The following is a 20,244-nucleotide window of genomic DNA, read 5'->3' as shown; positions in this document are numbered from 1 at the left end:
TAGCTCTGCTGGTGCTCTAGAGTGGGCCAAACTTAATGCAAAGTGGGAAACTAGTTGGGGCCAATTTTAATGGCTCTGGGGGCCGGATTTGGTCCAAGGGCCAGAGTTTGACATGTATGGTCTAGAGTGAGGAGGTTACAAACCCTTCGGATGCCAGCAGCAGCATTTTGGCGCTCACCTATGCCCCCTCCCCCCCCCCCGCGCACCAGAAAAAAAGTAAGTGTTAAAAGGGACATGGGTGATCATGATATAAACATAGAAGCTGTTTATATCAATAAATTAAATCTGTGAGAAAATCTGGAAACCATGATGTGTGACTTCCATCAGCAAAAGCTTCAAAAGAATCACATAAATACTATTATAATAATCAAGAAACAATTTTGTTTATAGAAACAGCTGTCCACATCACTGTTGTCTGTCCTATGGACTCATCCCCACAAGATATACATGGCATGGCCAAGGACTGAGGCAGCTAGAAGAAGCATTGTCTGTGTGATGTTTGGGACATCAGTGTTCCCGGCACATGGCACTGATGGTTCTGGAATATCAGATAAATTGGTGAAAGTCAGATCAGGGATGTATCTTCGGATCCACTTCTCATAGTACGCCACACTGGTGTAAACCCCAGGTTGGTTTGGAAGACCACACGGTACACCTATAAAGCTTACAATGCCCACCTGATACCAGATACCTTGTACTTTACACACCAGAGGTCCACCAGAGTCGCCCTGTAAAATAATGTTGTCAATAAATTTTAATGGCAATTTTCATCAAAGATGCAGAGAGAAAATTTGTAGGAACATGGCTCAAAATCACACAGGTCGATAAAACTAAACTTGTATTTTAGAGATGGTCGGAAATGTCGATTTCCACTTTTGTCGAAATGCCTCTTACCACCAATGTCAATTACCACTATGTTTTCTGCCTTCCGCCCACTGCGTATTTCCAATAATTTCCTTCTTCCGATGCAAGAAAATGTTTGCGTTCTGATGCAAAACTTTCCACATTCTCTGATTGGCTTATTCATTCTAAGTCTTCTGATTGGCTTAAAATTAACTTCTTGCTGACCACTCCACGCCAAATGGTGTTAACGCGGCAGCAGCCCCAGGATGCGCGCGCATCTCCGCTTGGAAGGAGGAGCTACGCTCTGCCTTCAGTCTCCCAGCGGCGAACGCCGCTCGGAGACTCTTAGATGGTGAAACCGCCATCTGTAAACATTGTACAGCGCTGCGATCTGCAGCAGCGCTGTACTGGGGACAGCTGTGTGACACGGCTGTCCCCCTGGGGGAAACAGAAGCGATCGGTGCACCACCGATCGCAGTCATTGGCTAGCCGGGGGGAGGGAGGGAGGGAGGGAGGGAAAATATAAAAAAATACACTTTTTTAAATTAAAAAAACAACAACAAATATTTGTAATAAAAAATAAAAAAAATTAGGGGAGCGATCAGACTCCCTAATCACTTGTGTGCTGAGTTGTGCAGCCCTGCAGCGAGCCCTTAAAGCTGCAGTGGCCCAATTTAGGAAAAATGGCCTGGTCTTTAGGGGCATTTAACACCGCGGTACTTAAGTGGTTAAAGAATATTGGTATTGCGAACATTTTTAAGCATTCCGACACAAACATTTCTACATTCTCTTATTGCTTTAATGCAAATTTTTGCATTTCCGTGAAAATCCGTGTTCCGCATGCGAATTTACGTATTATGCATTCCGATGCGGAAATGTAATTTCCATGGGAAATGTGGAAATTTCAATTTCACATAATCCGAAAGAGTATCCTTAATGTATTTACATATTTTACACATTATCTGTAATATTACAAAATTACAATGGTAAAGGCTACCTTTTTCCTCCTGATCACGCTAAACCTTCATTTAGACAAGAAACAATAGTTTTAAAAAAAATAAATAAATAAAATAATAATAATAATTTGGGGTCAATTTAACAATCTGCTCTCTATGCGGGCATCCCGTGATGTCTGCCATGGGTCAAGTTGGAGCTATTCAGCCAGCTCACAGAGATAGCTCACAACAATGCCTCCTCCTTCTGCCGCGTGCATGAAAATGGGGCATGAGGAAATGTGGGTGCCTAATTTTGGCTAGTAGAATGTTGGTAAAATTTACCAATATTCTACATTGTAACTTACCATTGTGCTATCACAACAGCCACTCTTTATGTTAGTGTAACGTTTGCGGAATCGTTTCCGTGGTCAGCGCACAAGACGCACGCTGACACAGCAGAAATCCTCCACAAGCGTATAATTTTAAGGTAGAACCCAGGTTAGGTGCTATGCACCTGTAGAGGACAATTCCCAACGGCAGATGGAGCTGTGGAGTGCAGACGAGCACAGCCTCGGCACGGCCACAGATGCCAGATGGGAATTGTACAGATAAAGGCAAAGCAGGGCACGATAGCCATCTAAGAAAGAGAGCACAGAGACAAACCAAATGTGTGTCCACCAAACTAGTCGCCACCCAGCGACGGCGAACACACATTAGCAGAAACAAAGCGGGAACGCAATCGCAGAAGAGAGGCGATTGCCAGAAGTGACACAAGACCGAATCAAGACAGAGCTCGAGAGGAGCAAAGGCACAGCAAACCACAATGAGAGATAAGGAAAACAACAAACGCTAGCTAAACGCGAACACTGCACTCATTTGCAACAGCGAACGTGTTTACGGCGCGGTCTCCGCACGTTAAGCGCAACAGAGACAAGTATGCCACCCTAACTAACCAATGACACACAAACACGAAAATAGAGAACGCGAGCTCTTGCTTAACGGTTACCTCACCGAGCCTACAGCAAGCGTTAGTATCAGACAAGACAGACAGACGAACGGAAAACAGGAATAGGACAGATAAGATCCACCGCTCTTCCACCAGAGCGAGTGCGATCCGGGTTCAGGGAGAGGACAGGAAAGATCCACTTCTCTTTCCACCAGAGCGAGTGTGAACCAAGTACTGAAACAGAGCTAGCAGGATCCACTGCTCTTTCCGCCAGAGCGAGTGCGAACCAAGTACAGAAACAGGCTAGCAAGATCCACTGCTCTTTCCGCAAGAGCGAGTGTGAACCAAGTACAGAATAGGTTTAGCAGGATCCACTGCAAGAGAGATAGGTGAGGTAGCTAGCAGCAACCGCTGCTCCAGCTTACACTCCAAGAATACAAATCAGAAGGATCCACAGCCGCTACCGCTAGAGGCTAGTGCGATCCAAACAGATGAACAGAAGGGGCTACCAGTAGCAACCGCTGCTCTGGTTAGCACCCCCGACAGACAGAACGATTTCCTTTCGACCACCGCTGGCGACGGGAGAATCACAGCAAAGAGGCAACACAGACAAAACAGATAAAGCAATCTAACTGCACTAGAGGAGCTGCCTAGTGCAGTCCCAAGAATAACTCTAAGATAAACTTTAGCAAAAAAAACAGGGCTGATACTCTAGGAGAGTTCATCAGTTACAAACCATGAAGGATGACTAGCAAAGGATTCTGGGAAACCTGGCTTTTATACTGCCAGCCTTCAAAGGAGGCAGCTAGGCGATTTGCATAACAAATGTATGCACATCCCTCAGCAGCAGAGCAGGTCAGACTGCTTGAAAAGACTTGAAAAGAAAAGACAGGTCTCTCTTCCAGAGACCTGCAGCCCACAGACTAGAGGAATGGTCAAACAGCTGTCTGCCTGTGCAGCCAGCTGAGCGGATCATTACAGTTAGTTAACTTTGTTTTTTTATTATTTTTGTAATAGTATGTTTCAGTTCCCCTGCTAGATTTAGCTACTTAGGATATCACAACTGTCACTCCCTTCTCAGCAGCCATTTTCTAGATCATTCAGTCATAGATTAGAATAGAGTCAGTTGGTGAGGTAATCCTATATGTACCTTGCAATTGCATTGTCTTTTTACCTATGAAAATGCCCTAAAATACATCCCTGTATGCATTAAATGCAAGTAAAGATACTTTGGATTATACTTGGAGTCTTATTTCATCAAGTAAAACTGTCTGTGGAGGTTTCAGTGTGGAGTCATATTGCTATACAGACTAGGTCTTCTGGAGTGTTCCTCACACATAAAGCAGGAATCAAATCAGAACAGTAGAAAGACAATTACAAGAAGGTAATGGGATTGCCTGTCTGTTGGTGTCAGTAAAAAGACGAGTCTGCAAGAAGATAAAGGCAGGGGCGTAACAATAGGGGATGCAACCCCGGCCCCTGCGGGGAGGCCCACTCCGGGCCTTTTTGGGGGGGCAGGAGGGGTCGCAACATAAGAAGAGAGCGTGGCCGCACATCGGCGGGGAGGGGGGACATTCCCTCCCTCCCCCTCCCTCACCTTGGGCTCTCCTCTCAGCGCTCCCCCTCCTGCAATCATTAGTGGCAGCAGGTGGGCGGCGGCAGGCTGGATACATACCTCCATCGTGACGGAGGTTCCGATCAGTAAGTGCTTCATGTTACTTCCTGTGTAAACAGGAAGTAGCATAAAGCTCTTAGAGATCGGAGACCTCCGGCGCTCATCCATCACTTTTTTTACTCGGAGGCGAGTGTTAAAGACAAGCACTCCAGCAGTGATGCTCGGATGTCTAGATCCACTAATTCTGCAACCACGGCCGTTGCTGAGAAAGATCCGCAACCGGCATGATTGATTTCAGATTTTGATACGCGTCCACGATTTGATGCAGATTTTTGGTCGTGAATGACACAATCACGGAAAATCACGCCCATGGATCTGGATTTTCTTTTAACGTTAATAGCAAAGCACCCATACATGCTACAATCCCCCAAATTGCATGGATTATCAAGGTGATAAGGGGCTACAACTTAAACAAAAAATTTCTGAACCTGCCTGCATGCACTAAAAACACTAATCATTATACTCTCTCACTACTATGACTACACTGACTACAACTAACTTCAGTAATCACTCACTGGCTAGCTACCGAAATACAACTAACAAGCAGGGGCGTAACTAGGCCCCACCGGGCCCTCCTGCAGAATTTCTGAGTGGGCCCGCTCGGGGCTGTTTTGTGGGGGCTGGAGGGGTCTCAGCATGAGGGGAAAGCCGTGGCCACAGTCGGCGGGGAGGGGGGACGTTCCCCCCCTCCCTCACCTCAGGGCTCTCCCCTCTGCGCTCCCCTCCAGCTTAAATTTGTGTCCGGGCAGCAGCGGGCAGTGTCTGAGCAGCAGACAGATACATACCTTCCGTGCGCTCCAGTCTGCATTCCTCTCGCTAGCCTCTGACGCGACTTCCTGTATAACAGGAGTGCTAACAAGCGCTCCCCTCCAGCTTAAATTTGTGTCCGGGCAGCAGCAGGCAGCAGCGGGCAGCAGACAGATACATACTTTCCGCGCGCTCCAGCCTGCGTTCCTCTCGCTAGCCTCTGACGCGACTTCCTGTATAAAAGGTAATCGCGTCAAAGACTAGAGAGAGGAACGCAGGCTGGAGAGCACAGAAGGTATGTATCTGTCTGCTGCCCGCCGCTGCCTGCCGCTGCCCGGACACAAATTTAAGCTGGAGGGGAGTGCAGAGGGGAGACCCCCGAGGTGAGGGAGGGGGGGACGTCCCCCCTCCCCGCCGACTGTGGCCACGGCTTTCCCCTCATGCTGCGATCCCTCCAGCCCCCACAAAACGGCCCCAATCGGGCCCCAGGGGGGGACCTGGGCCCCACGTGGGAGCAGGGGCTGCAGGCACTATTGTTACACCAGTGCTAACAAGTACAGTATAAGAGCACTGTTAGGAGTAAAAATGCTGGGTTTTGACACAAAAAATGCTCTTGCTGAAGCAACAATGGCCTGGAGATGATCCTCTCAGTATCAGAGTCTAGCAAGGACAGAGCTTTTCATCATGGCCGCCACTTTATATACAGGAGGGGAGGGCATAGCCTCCCCTCCTATGATTGGTTGCTAGGGCCTGGCTGGGGGCCTCTGATTGGCCCAGGGAAGTCATTTCCACCCATTTGAGCGCATTTCCACTAATCACGACCTAACCACAGCTTCTGCACCATTTTCACGGCCGTGAATGCGATCAAATTTTCGCATTCATGGTCTGCCGAGGTGAAATTTAGTGATTGAAAATGTATCCACGGAGCCGAATACCGGAGGCGAATAGCATAAAAATGGTCGTGATTCACTGCAATTCATGATCACGAACTTACATCCGAGCACCACTGCACTCCAGCAAGTAATAAATGCAGCTGAGAGCATCATCAGGTCACCCATGCCCCCCTCCTCCTGCCTGGACCTCCTCCACACATCTAGATTGAGGTCCAGGGCCAACAGGATCACACAATACCCCTCCCACCCAGGTGGTCGCTTCTTTAACCTCCTTCTCTCAGGCTGCCGCTACAGGACCATTCCCACCAAAACCACCTGGCACAGAAACACCTTTTTTCCCCCAGGCGGTCCTCCTCCTCAACTAAGCCCCCTCTCTAGTCCCTGTCAGCTACGCTGATGCCCCTGCACAAGGAATGCATGCCCATATGTCGACTCTAACCTGTTACACTGTACCACATGCCATGAACAAAGTCGCCAGCACTATATGCTGCCATCTGCACTATGCTGCTGCTGTTGTTGTTGTTATTGCATTATACTGTTATCGCAATATATTGTTGTTATTGCACTATGCCAATTGCCTTTGTACCACAAATAATTCCGGGTCAAACACCTGTCGTACTTGCCGAATAAAGCTTATTCTATTAATTTTATTCTGTGACACCCTGCACTGTGAATGTGGTGGGTCAGTCGATCCAGAAACAGATTCGCTTCAACAGAGCAATGTGAATGGATCCCATTAACATTGGATGCATTCACATGCGTTAGGATCAGTTCCATTACAGTCCACTAAATGAACTGTTTTTTTATGCCATTGTGAACTGGGCCTTACTGTCTGCGACCACCCTATCTTTACTTTCCTTGCCTGCACTACCTGTCTTGCTTTTTCTGTCCACAATTCCACATTTTTTTACATTCCTTATAGTAGTAAAAATGTTTCTGTACCGTGTTAGCCAAACAATATATGTAGGTAGAAAAAAACAAAAAAAATGAACAGGATTCATGACTCCTTATGTAACATGATTGACTTGGCTTCATGATCTTCAGAAACCTGCTAGATTGTATGTTTGCTTGCATAAGCTCACTGGCTCCGGCCTGCTGATCACCTGACATCTAACTTCTAAACAGCAACTAGCACAACTGCCATCTTCATGTTTGCTATTTGCCTGCATCAGTGTTTTACTACAGCTTACATCTGGAAGCATGCCTGAAGAAGGGGACTAGATCCCAGAAAGCTTGCATTATTTAACTTTATCAGTTAGCCATTAAAAGGTATTACTTTTACATTCCTTAAAACTTTGATTGGCAACCTTGCTACTTGGGGAATGCTGTGCACTAGCTTTAGAGCACACCAATGGGGGCACAAATGTTGTACCATATTATTATGTTGTATTTTTATAGCATGAGGAGAGTCATGTCACTAACTGTCCTCAGAGAAGGACTCAGAGAAGCTCACAATCTAATCCCTGCCATAGTCTTAATCTTATGTCCTACCATATTATTAATATGTGTTTATATAGCACTGACATCTTCTGTTGCACTTTCCAAAGTACATAGTCATGTCACAGACTGTCCTCAGAGGAGCTAACAATCTAATCTTACTATAGCCATAGTCTAATGTCCTACCGTATTATTATTATTATTTGTATATATAGCACTGACATCTTCTGCAGCACTTTACAGTGTACATAGTCACATCACTAACTGTCCTCAGAGGAGCTCACAATCTAATCCTACTATAGTCATAGTCTAATGTCCTACCATATTATTATCATGTGTTTATATAGCACTGACATCTTCTGCAGCTCTTTACAGAGTACATAGTCATGTCACTGACTGTCCTCAGAGGAGCACACAATCTAATCCCTGCCATATCATTGTCAAAGGTCTATTGTTTGGGGGAACTAATTAACTAATTAGTATGCTTTTGGGATGCAGAGGGGAAATAATATTTACCACACCCTACAACATCACTAACACATGTGCAGGCTCCATTTAGACTCCAGAGGGGCGGTTGGTGAAAGCAGGCCTTGGGTGGTGGAAAGTACAAATTTGGCCCTGACTTTTAAGGAAACATTTGAAAATCTCACCATGCAGAAATCTTTCTGTCCTTCCTTGTAGCCAGCGCAGATCATGTCCTCCTTAACAATATTATAGATCTTTGCACACGTAGAATGATCTATTAGAGGAACCATCAACTTCTGGAGAGTGTCAGAAGTATTTCCTAAAACAGACAATCAACAACATTAAGCTTGGTGTTGCTCAGTACTTCTGTATTAATAAATAGATAGAATGTTCACAAAAGTTCACTCAGGGTCACCCAGCCTTTGCGATGTTGCAGGGGGCTGAGTGAACTTTTGAACTTTATAAAAACGTGAATATCTCAAAAACAATATAGAAAGATGATTTTTTTTGTAGCACAAAAGACATACGCACAGCACTACCCAGCCCACTGGCGTAACAATAGGGGATGCGATGTATAACAGGAAGTCGCGTCTGGACCGCATGGAAGGAAGGTATGTATAAGCCGCTGCCCGTACACTTATTAAGCTGGAGAGGAGCGCAGAGGGGAGAGCCCCGAGGTGAGGGGGGGACCTTCCCCCTCCCCGCCGACTGTGGGCATGGCTTTCCCCTTGTGCAGCGACCCCTCCAGCCCCCCAAAACGGTCCCGAGCTGGCCTCGTGAGGGGGGGGGGGGGGGGGGCGCTCAGAATTTTTGCAGGGGGGCCTGGTGGGGCCTAGTTACGCCCCTGACCCAGCCATACCAGTTCCATGTCTGTAGGTTGTTGTACAGAGGCTGGGTGATGGTATTTTTTTGGAAATAATAAGTGCTATTATCTTCAAAAAGAAAGCAGCACCAATCTTAATTTTTGCAGAACAAATGGGCACAAACGTAGCACTAACCAAAAATGATGGAATTTTTATTTGTGCTGATTGTATGGGGGGCATCTTCATGGAGCTAAGGAACACTGATTCACTGCAGTGATCGGCTAGGCAGTAAAGAAAGCTAATATTTATTCTAATCAAATTAACTCTTTACTGCCTATACAAGCACTGCTGTGAATCAGCATTTGTCTCATACTGCAGCCTCCTGATGAAACGCAATTTACAAGAGGCTGCCTGCTAATGTTGTCTTCTATTTAGTCAATAAGGTCCGCAAGTGCAGCCATTATCCAGCCCTCCTCCTTAGCACTGCAGTCCAGTATCTTTACCCTGCCCTTTCCTCAGGGCCGGCCCTAGACTTTTTGCTGCCTGAGGCAAAATTACAAAAAATCGCCGCCCCCCCAGCCATGGGGGGGGGGGGGGGGGGGCCGAGCTGGAGGGGTAGCGGGTAAAAAGGGGGTATTGGGCCTAGCGGCGGGGAGGGGGGTCGGACCCCCCCTCCCTCGCCTGGGTCCCCCGATCTGCGCTCCCCTCCAGCGTTAAGTACAAGCCTGCACATGATGAAGAGGCAACGGGCGGGGGAATCACTCACCTTTTCCTCGTTCCATCGTGTGCTCCACTGATGTCATTTACTACAACGCCGCCCACTGCATTGTAAGTGGACGGCCTTGCAGGAAGTGACGTCAGTGGAGCGCACGATGGAACGCGGAAGAGGTGAGTGATTCCCCCGCCCGTTGCCTCTTCATCATATGCAGGATTGTACTTAACGCTGGAGGGGAGCGCAGATCCGGGGACCCAGGCGAGGGAGGGGGGGTCCGACCCCCCTCCCCGCCGCTAGGCCCAATACCCCCTTTCTGCCCGCTACCCCTCCAGCTCGGCCGGCGGCCCCCAGCGCATGGACAGGCGGGTGCCGCCCCCCCAGATCTGCCGTCTGAGGCAAATGTTTCACCCCTCCTCATGAGCGGGCCGGCCCTGCCTTTCCTTGTTAACCACTTAAGGACCGTAGTCTTTTCACCCCTTAAGGACCAGAGCCTTTTTTTCCATTCAGACCACTGCAGCTTTAACGGTTTATTGCTCGGCCATGCAACCTACCATCTAAATGAATTTTCCCTCCTTTTCTTGTCACTAATACAGCTTACTTTTGGTGCTATTTGATTGCTGCTGTGATTTTTAGTTTTTATTATATTCATCAAAAAAGATATGAATTTTGTCAAAAAAATGATTTTTTTCTGTGATAAAATTTGTCAAATAAAGTAAAATTTCTATATACATTTTTGTCCAAATTTATTGTGCAACATGTCTTTGATTAAAAAAAAACATTCAGTGTATATTTATTGGTTTGGGTAAAAGTTATAGCATTTACAAACTATGGTGCAAAAAGTAAATTTTCCCATTTTGAAGCATCTCTCTCATTTCTGCGCACCTGTCAGGTTTCATGAGGTGCTAGAATTCCAGGATAGTATAAATACCTACCAAATGACCCCATTTTGGAAAGAAGACATCACAAAGTATTTACTAAGAGGCATGGTGAGTTCATAGAAGATTTTATTTTTTGTCACAAGTTAGCGGAAAATGACACTTTGTGACAAAAAAAAAAAAAAAGTTTCCATTTCTGCTAACTTGTGACAAAAAAAAAATTAAATCTGCCACGGACTCGCCATGCCCCTCTCTGAATACATTGAAGTGTCTACTTTCCAAAATGGGGTCATTTGTGGGGTGTTTACTGTCCTGGCATTTTGGGGGGTGCTAAATTGTAAGCACACCTGTAAAGCCTAAAGGTGCTCATAGGACTTTGGGCCCTTTAGCGCACCTAGGTGTCACACATGTGGTATCGCCGTACTCAGGAGAAATAGTATAATGTGTTTAGGGGTGTATTTTTACATATACCCATGCTGGGTAGGAGAAATATCTCTGTAAATGAGATTTTTTTTATTTTTTTACACACAATTGTCCATTTACAGGATATTTTTCCTACCCAGCATGGGTATGTGTGTAAAAATACACCCCAAAACACATTATACTACTTCTCTTGAGGACGGCGAAACCATATGTGTGGCACTTTTTTGCACCCTAACTGCGCTAAGGGGCCCAAAGTCCTATGAGTACCTTTAGGGTTTCACAAGTCATTTTGAGGCATTTGGTTTCTAGACTACTCCTCACGGTTTAGGGCCCCTAAAATGCCAGGGCAGTATAGGAACCCCACAAGTAACCCCATTTTAGAAAGAAGACACCCCAAGGTATTCCGTTAGGTGTATGATGAGTTCATAGAAGATTTTATTTTTTGTCAAAAGTTAGTGGAAAATGACACTGTGTGAAAAAAAAAAATCAATTTCCACTAACTTTTGACAAAAAATAAAATCTTCTATGAACTCATCATACACCTAACGGAATACCTTGGAGTGTCTTCTTTCTAAAATGGGGTTACTTGTGGGGTTCCTATACTGCCCTGGCATTTTAGGGGCCCAAAACCGAGAGGAGTTGTCTAGAAACCAAATGCCTTAAAATTACTGTTCAGGGGTATAAGCATCTGCAAATTTTGATGACAGGTGGTCTATGAGGGGCCGAATTTTGTGGAACCGGTCATAAGAAGGGTGGCCTTTTAGATGACAGGTTGTATTTGCACTGAAGTGCAGGAAGCGCAGAATGTTCTCAAATCGTGACCTGGACATGGCAGCAGAGAACATGGGCATGTGATGTATTGGGTGCGTAGACAATAAGACCGCAATACATTCTTTTTGACTAGATCCATGTTAAGGAGAAGGCCCCCAAAAATGTTACTTTCGTAAACTTGGAGTGGCTTCCACCGAAAAGGCTGAGGACAGTAGCTTTTTGGATTGGCCGTTGTGTATTGGGTGGCATAACGGTTGGTCTCAGCTACAATTACGTCGTACCAACAGTGATCAGAAAAAAAAATTCTGTCACTGCGGTGGGGCGGGTGAGGGTTTTGCCGGGGGATCAGAAGCCCGCAGGGGACAGATTAGGGTCTGATCTGATGGGTAGCAGTGACAGGTGGTGACAGGGGGTGACGGGGTGATTGATAGGTGATCAGTAGGTGATTACAGGGGAGAATATATGCAAGCAATGCACTGGTAAGTTGATCAGAGGGGGTCTGGAGGGCTATTTGAGGGTGTGGGCGGGTGATTGGGTGCCCGCAAGGGGCAGATTAGGGTCTGATCTGATGGGTAGCAGCGACAGGGGTTGACGGGGTGATTGATAGGTGATCAGTAGGTGATTACAGGGGAGAATATATGCAAGCAACGCACTGGTGAGTCTATCAGAGGGGGTCTGGGGGGCTATCTGAGGGTGTGGGCGGGTGATTGGGTGCCCGCAAGGGGACAGATTAGGGTCTGATCTGATGGGTAGCAGTGACAGGTGGTGACAGGGGGTGACGGGGTGATTGATAGGTGATCAGTAGGTGATTACAGAGGAGAATATACGCAAGCAATGCACTGGCAAGTTGATCAGAGGGGGTCTGGGGGGCTATCTGAGGGTGTGGGCGGGTGATTGGGTGGCCGCAAGGGGACAGATTAGGGTCTGATCTGATGGGTAGCAGTGACAGGGGGTGACAGGGTGATTGATAGGTGATCAGTAGGTGATTACAGGGAGAATATATGTAAGCAACGCACTGGTGAGTTGATCAGAGGGGGTCTGGGGGGCTATTTGAGGGTGTGGGCGGGTGATTGGGTGCCCGCAAGGGGCAGATTAGGGTCTGATCTGATGGGTAGCAGTGACAGGTGGTGACAGGGGGTGACGGGGTGATTGATAGGTGATCAGTAGGTGATTACAGGGGAGAATATATGCAAGCAATGCACTGGTGAGTTGATCAGAGGGGGTCTGGGGGGCTATTTGAGGGTGTGGGCGGGTGATTGGGTGCCCGCAAGGGGCAGATTAGGGTCTGATCTGATGGGTAGCAGTGACAGGTGGTGACAGGGGGTGACGGGTTGATTGATAGGTGATCAGTAGGTGATTACAGAGGAGAATATATGCAAGCAATGCACTGGCGAGTTGATCAGAGGGGGTCTGGCGGGCTATTTGAGGGTGTGGGCAGGTGATTGGGTGCCCACAAGGGGCAGATTAAGGTCTGATCTGATGGGTAGCAGTGACAGGTGGTTACAGAGTGATTGATGGGTGATCAGTGGGTGATTAGAGGGGAGAGCAGATGTAAACAATGCACTTTCGGTGATCTAAGGGTGGGTCTGCAGGCAATCTGAGGGTGTGGGAGGGTGATCAGGTGCCTACAAGGGGCAGGTTAGGGTCTGATCTGATTGGGGGTTATTGATGGATGATTGACAGGTGATCAGTGGGTGATTACAGGGGAGAATAGATGTATACAGTACATGGGGGGGGGGGGGCTGAGGGTGGGGAGAGGGATTGATCAGGAGTCCCCAGGGGGCAGCTAGTCCGCAACGAGCCGCCGCCGATCGTTGTATTGCGGTCATTGCAGACACCACTTTGCCGCCGCCTATGGGCTGTGGGCAGTCGGCAAGTGGTTAATTGTTGTGACCCGGACTTGTGCCACACCTGTGTTTTCTTGGCATTTCCTTTATCAAGAAAGTGTCACTTGCCACTGGGTTAATACGTGCAAATGGGAATGTCACTAACAGTACACACATTACTCAATGTGCTCAGTGTTGCAGCCACTGGTTGGTAATGGATGCCTCTAAAACCTTCCCATATCAAAAAGTAAGCTATACAAAGTAGGGCTTTTCCAAGAAAAAGGTAATAGTGGGGAGGGGGCTTATAAAACATTCTGCCCACTGTGGCTCACCCTGCAAAGGTTGAGAGAGAGAGGTGTACCCCCCCCCCCCCCCAATGGCTATGAGTCAGAATTTTAACCACTTATTGTTTTTAAGGCACTATCAGCCTGATTCACTACCCGGTGCTAAGCCGGTTAGTGAGCCTTAGGGCTCGTCTCCACTACTGCGGCGTGCGGCTCGCAGACGCACGCCACACTGAGCGGGTGGGCGGGATCGCAGGCGAATCCCGTGAGCCGTGCCATGCACGGCTATGGGATTTGCAGCCTCCGCGGCGATTTCTGCGGGGGGGTTCCGGGCGAATCGCTCCCGCAAGCGATTCCGCCGCGGCGCCGTCATCCCCTATGGCAGAGTTTCCCCGTGCGAATCATGTGCGGGGAAACTCTGCAGAATCGCCAGCGAAACTGCCCTAGTGGAAACGGGCCCTTAAGAGTTAGTGGGCACAAACTACAGCGCTAGGTAGCTTGTGCCCAAACATCTCGCACTGCGCATAGCGCGCGCAGAGTAGTGCACCGATAACAGCACACGTGCGACATTAAAGTTGCACCCGCTATGCTGTATATGATGTGACGATAACGACGCATAGGATGCAAGGATAACGGGTGTCCCAAAACTGCGCATCAGTGTGCCATTTTAGGGCACCCAATTCGCCGTTATCGTTGCATCATATACAGAATAGCGGGTGTGATATTATTTTCGCACCGCGTGCTGTTATCAGCGCACTGCACTGCGCATGCTGCGCAATGTAGCTTTGTGCATCTGTTAAGATGCACACAGCTACATAAGGGACACTAAGTGGCTTTTCACTCCGGCGCTAACACTTAGCACTGATTAGTGAATCAAGCTCTATATCTACTCCACATGGTAGGACTGTTCCTTCTCTGGATTATCTCTTGTTATTTGCTGATCGCATGCATACGAATGAGTAAAAAAATAAAAAGTGGTTTATGCATAAACTATTAAACATCCTTCTAAAATAGTGTAAAAACTTTTTGTAAAAAAATGAATGGTTTCATCAAAGCAACATGTAATGTAAACAGTGGCGGATGAAATGATCCATTTGTTAAAGGTGGGTTTTTTGTCTTTCATTTCACAACCCTAACTCCTGCCTACCTAGTTTTCAGTGGTATAATCTACTGCTGGCAGGAATCGCCGTTACAGCTGTAACAGCTGAGCTCCACTGAGCTCCTCAGTATGTGTTTACATTGTTCCTAGGCAACCAGACTCCGGTCTGTGCAGAGAGTCGTCTGTGCAAAGAGTCATAAGCTGCTGGGAGAATCAGCCAGAATCAGTCCCATCTACACCATATGATTCTTTGTCAAATTTGATTCGATTCGATTCATTGATTCAATATGATTCAATCTGACATGTCCGATTCATGATTTGATTCAATTAGATTCAAATTGAATCAAATCATGAATCGGACATGTCAGATTGAATCGAATCGAATCACATTGAATTGAATCTGACAAAGAATCATATGGTGTAGATGGGACTGATTCTGGCTGATTCTCCCAGCAGCTTATGACTCTTTGCACAGATGACTCTTTGCACAGACCGGGAGTCTGTTGCCTAGGAACAATGTAAACACATACTGAGGAGCTCAGCGGAGCTCAGCTGTTACAGCTGTAACGGCGATTCCTGCCAGCAGTGGATTATACCACTGAGAACTAGGTAGGCAGGAGTCATGGTTGTGAAATGAAAGTTAAAAAAAAGCACCCCTAACAAATGGATCAGCCTCATAGTCCATCATCCGTCACTGTTTACATTACATGTTTCTTTGATGAAACCATTCATTTTAAAAAAAAAAACTTTTTACACTATTTTAGAAGGATGTTTAATAGTTTATGCATAAACCACTTTTTATTTTTTTCATGATTCGGAAAGAACCCCTTTAACCTTCCTGGCGGTAACCCCGAACGCTGGAGGATTTCTCAGGCCCTGCTGGGCCAATTTGCATAATTTTTTTTTTGCTGCACGCAGCTAGCACTCTGCTAGCTGCGTGAGCACACCGATTGCCGCTGCTCCGCGCTGATTCGCTGCTATCTGTCGCGCCGCGGAAATATAGATTCAAATGTGTCTCTCTCTCTCTTTGTCATGCAGTGTGGCTAGAAGCTCTATAGGTATGTGAGGTTTACAGAAGGATTGGTTGTTGGATAGGTGTCCTTTAAAGAGAAACTCCGACCAAGAATTTAACTTTATCCCAATCAGTAGCTGATACCCCTTTTACATGACAAATCTATTGCATTTCACAAACAGACTGTCAGGGGCGCTGTATGACTGATATTGTGGTGAAACCCCTCCCACAAGAAGCTCTGAGTCCCCACGGTACTCTGGGTAAACTGCCACAATGTAACAATGTTCACAGATAGGAAATGGCTGTTTACAGCTGTCTGTAACAGCCAGAACAGCTAGGAGCAGCTACATAACCTGCCCACAGTAACAATGTCACCATGTAATACATGTCAGAATGTGAATCTGGGAGAGGAAAGATTTTACAATGAGCAAACACTGACTAAATCATTTATACATAATTATTGTAAAAATTAAGCACTTTTTTTATTACATTATTTTCACTGGAGTTCCTCTTTAAGCTGTGGCCAGATCATATTGCCGTTCAATTGCTGTGAGGCCTTTAGTAACAGAACAAATTAAGGCCAACGTTCATAAAAAGTATTCAAAGAACAGAAGGAAGGGAGCACCGATCATCAAAAATAGAAAAATAGCATGCCTTTGCCCAAACCCCAGTGCCTCCTGGGGAGCATCAGACAAGAAAAAACAAAAGAGCCGGCCCTGCTTGACGTATATTATAGCTCTTTATTCAATCATAGGTAAGGCAGCAGTGACAGGCTGCTGTTTTGGGGTGAACCCTTTATCTATACTGACTATACTGGCTGGATAGTGTAATGGTTAAAGAGACACTGAAGCGAAAAAAAAATTGATATAATGAATTGGTTGTGTACTATGAATAATTACTAGATTAGCAGCAAAGAAAATATTCTCATATTTTTATAGTGTATATAGTGTTTTTTCTAACATTTATAGTATATAGTGTTTTTTCTAACATTTCATCACTCTATAATATGTGCAGATTACACAACACTCAGCATTCAAAATGAGTCTTTCAGAGCAGTCTGTGAAGTAATGACCTCTCCTCTAGCAGAGGAAAAGTAAATAGTCCAATAACACTTGAGATAATAAAAGTTAGATAACAGCCCTCTCCACGACTAACTTAGTCGGAGAGCTTAATGGCTTGTTTGCATAGAGATAACAACTGGAGTTTCTCAACTCTTCCTGTACTGGAAACAATTAGACTGATGTATCTGATCTTAATGTTTTATTTCTTAGCTGTACTACACATACAAATCATAATACCATAATAATTTTTTTTCGCTTCAGTGTCTCTTTAAGGGCTCTGCCTCTGATGCACGAGATCAGGGTTCAAATCTCAGCTCTTCCTGTTCAGTAAGCCAGCACCTATTCAGTAGGAGACCTTAGGCAAGTCTCCCTAACACTGCTACTGCCTATAGAGTGCATCCTAGTTCAGCTCTGGGGCTTTAGGTCTGCCAGGAGAAAAGCGCAATATAAATGTTTTGTGTTTGTACTGCAGTTTGATAAAGGGTTCCCCCGAAACAGCGGTTTGTCACTGCTGCCTTACCTATGATTGAATAAAGAAATATAGTATACATCAAGCGGGGCCGGCCCTTCTGTTTTTTCTTCATAAAAAAGATTGTACATTGGACAGAATAGTTTTGAATAGGCATCCCTTTCAGGAAACACATTGATGTAAATGACATACCTGCAAAGTATAGTCTCCCCCAGCCAGTGACCCAGCATTCCATGCCACAGGGGAAGGTAACATTGGAAGATGGCAGGCAGATTGGCATGATGTTTTTGGTGTAGTTGACAGGACTGGAAAGCTGAACCAGGGCAATGTCACCAGGGTCACCAACCTTCTCATATGGAGGAACTATAATTCGTGTCACGTGATGAATGGCACCTGTCAACTGAGACAACTTTATCGTACCAATGATAATGAGATAGTTCCTTTCATCAGGATCACTGTAGGGGTAAAATAAAGCACAGAGGTAAAAATAACAGGCAGTAATGGCATCTCTGACTAAGATTTGCCAGAGAGAAAATCTTTACAGGGAAGATTCACGCTGCTAAAAAAAAAAAACTGCACTCACCTGGGGCTTCTTCCAGCTCCTGGCAGTCGATCTGTGCCCTCGTAGCAGCTCCTCTCCCTCCGGGCGTCCAGCGGTGAGGAAGCCGACCTCACCAGGTCGGCTTCCAGGTCGGTTTCTGTGCGCTCCACGGCGGGGGGGTCACGTGGTGTAGAGACGTCATTGGGTCTCTACTGCGCAGGTGCAGAACTACTGCGCCTGCGCAGTAGAGACCCAATGACGTCACGTACACGACGTGACCCGCGCCGTGGAACACACATGACGCCGACCCGGAAGCCAACTTGGCGAGGTCGGCTTCTTCACCGCTGGACGCCGGGAGGGAGAGGAGCTGCTACGAGGGCACAGATCGACTGCCAGGAGCTGGAAGAAGCCCCAGGTGAGTGCAGTTTTTTTTTTTTTAGCAACGCCGATCTTCCCTTTAAAAGAAATAAACCTGAAATATTAAGGGGGAACTGAAGTGAGAAGAATATGGAGGCTGCCATATTTATTTCCTTGTAATCAATACCAGTTACTTGGCAGCCCTGCTGATCAATTTGGCTGCAGTAGTGTCTAAATCACACCGGAAACAAGCATGTGGCTAATCTTGTCAGATCTGACAATAATGTCAGAAACACCTGATCTGCTGGATGCTTGTCCAGGGCTTACAGCTAAAAGAGGCAGAGGATCATCAGGACTTCCAGGCAACTGGTATAGCATAAAAGGAAATAAATATGGCAGCCTTCATATCCCTCTCGCTACAATTGTCCTTGAAGGCTACATTCACAATGACGTGTTGTGGTGCAGAATGATGGCTACTTTGTATTGCAGCTTGCCGCGTGGCAATGCATCACCGGTAGAATCGTTTACAGTGCTGCGGGACTATTGCGGTATAATGGCGTACAGCACTCAATGCAGTTCTTTACCGCTGAACACATGTGCAAACAGTAAGAATGAAGCATACTTTTCCTTGACTGTATGCTTCACCGTACCTGACGCAACATGCAGGTCCGAGTGACGTGGAACACGATGTGGAACTCGAATGGAGCAGATTGGATCAGACTGACGCATGGGTAAGTTAACCCCTCCCTCTCCCATGGTAACAGACAGTTGTGTAATTTACATTTCGAAGAGCAAGACTACTTGGCCATCACAAGACGAAGGAGTTATGCTCTTATTGCTTGGACGATTGAATTTTCTAGTAAATTCTGAGTGATGTGAGTTGATAAGAAGCTTGCACATTTTGAGATTCTTATCACCTAGAATTGCATATAGCTCATTGTTTTCTTATTGCACTTATAAATATTGATCCAGTCTTGTTTGTGGCTAATTTCATTGGAGAGGTGAGAGAAAACTTTCCTTCCTCTTTTTAACAGGGATGCTCGGATAGTACTTTTTAAAATCCGAATTGATCCAGATTTTCAGCTATCCGGATCCGGTTCGGATATCCGAATCCGACCTTTTAAATATCCGCATAAACCCGGATATCCGAATGCATTATCCGCGGATATCCGACCTATTTGGATATCCGGATAGAGAAACCGGAAGTGCCTTTTAAAATGCTTTAACAACGTTTCTAAAAACACCTTCTATCCTTTTACCTTCCTCCGAAGGAGGAGGAGGATCTTGTCTTCCAGGGATTTGTGTCAAAAGCACAGCTCATATCCATTGGCCGGGAATCAAATCCAGGTCCACTGTTTAGAAGGCAGCTCTCCTCAACGCTATACCACCAGTGGCCGGCAATCAAACCTAGGTCAACTAACATTACAGGCTGAAACCAGCCATTTCATTCATCTCTTCAACTACAAGAAAGGCCCAGGAGTAGTCTTAGCTACCGTAATATCTATGTTACGGCAGGGCCTTTATTACACTTTCTCTTACAGGGCTATGGAAACCGTTTTGCCCATGCGATAAAGTGAGGTGCAAAAATGAAATCATGCCTAGCAGAGGATGGTTTCAATCCATCAACCTCTGGGTTAAGGGCCCAGCACACTTCTGCTGCACCACTCTGCAGTCTGCTTACGTTTATATACAATCTTCAAGTTTAAGAAGGGTACATTAGTTCCCTTCACAAAACACCCCTGGGGGGGCTTGAACCACCAACCTTTCAGTTACCAGCCAAATGCACTAACCAATTGCGCCACAAGGACTGTGCGTATGTAGTTGCTGCTAAATGGCTATCTAGGGTTCTCTTCGGGCAACTGATAACCACAAGAGGCAAGGCCGTCCCTAGTAGTGTTGGGCGAACAGTGTTCGCCACTGTTCGGGTTCTGCAGAACATCACCCTGTTCGGGTGATGTTCGAGTTCGGCCGAACACCTGACGGTGCTCGGCCAAACCGTTCGGCCATATGGCCGAACTAAGAGCGCATGGCCGAACGTTCCCCGAACGTTCGGCTAGCGCTGTGATT

The 20,244-nt window shown here is 46.4% G+C and overlaps 1 protein-coding gene across 1 annotated transcript; it reads right to left on the bottom strand.

The window, feature by feature from the left end:
• Window positions 1–428: 428 nt before the first annotated feature.
• Window positions 429–19,504, bottom strand: LOC137526002 (prostasin-like). The gene is made up of 5 exons (XM_068247212.1): window positions 19,437–19,504; window positions 17,472–17,734; window positions 8,127–8,260; window positions 2,293–2,415; window positions 429–728 (listed from the first exon to the last, which is right to left on the bottom strand). The coding sequence occupies exons 1-5, from the start codon at window positions 19,502–19,504 to the stop codon at window positions 429–431; spliced, it is 888 nt and encodes a 295-aa protein (XP_068103313.1).
• Between the last annotated feature and the right edge of the window lie 740 nt (window positions 19,505–20,244).

The sequence above is a fragment of the Hyperolius riggenbachi genome, chromosome 7 (genome assembly GCF_040937935.1).
Source record: "Hyperolius riggenbachi isolate aHypRig1 chromosome 7, aHypRig1.pri, whole genome shotgun sequence".
NCBI classification, from domain to species: Eukaryota; Metazoa; Chordata; class Amphibia; order Anura; family Hyperoliidae; genus Hyperolius; species Hyperolius riggenbachi.
The sequence above is the reverse complement of the archived record's forward strand: the minus strand, read 5'-3'. Positions and strand labels throughout refer to the sequence as shown.

Excerpts from the sequence above, each read along its gene's own strand:
- LOC137526002 (XM_068247212.1), bottom strand. The coding sequence starts at position 19,504 with ATGGATATGAGCTGTGCTTTTGACACAAATCCCTGGAAGACAAGATCC. Across the intron at positions 17,735-19,436 it reads TCCTCCTCCTTCGGAGGAAG|TGATCCTGATGAAAGGAACT; the intron begins GTAAAAGGATAG and ends TTACCCCTACAG. Across the intron at positions 2,416-8,126 it reads GACAGAAAGATTTCTGCATG|ATGGCTATCGTGCCCTGCTT; the intron begins GTGAGATTTTCA and ends TCTCTTTCTTAG.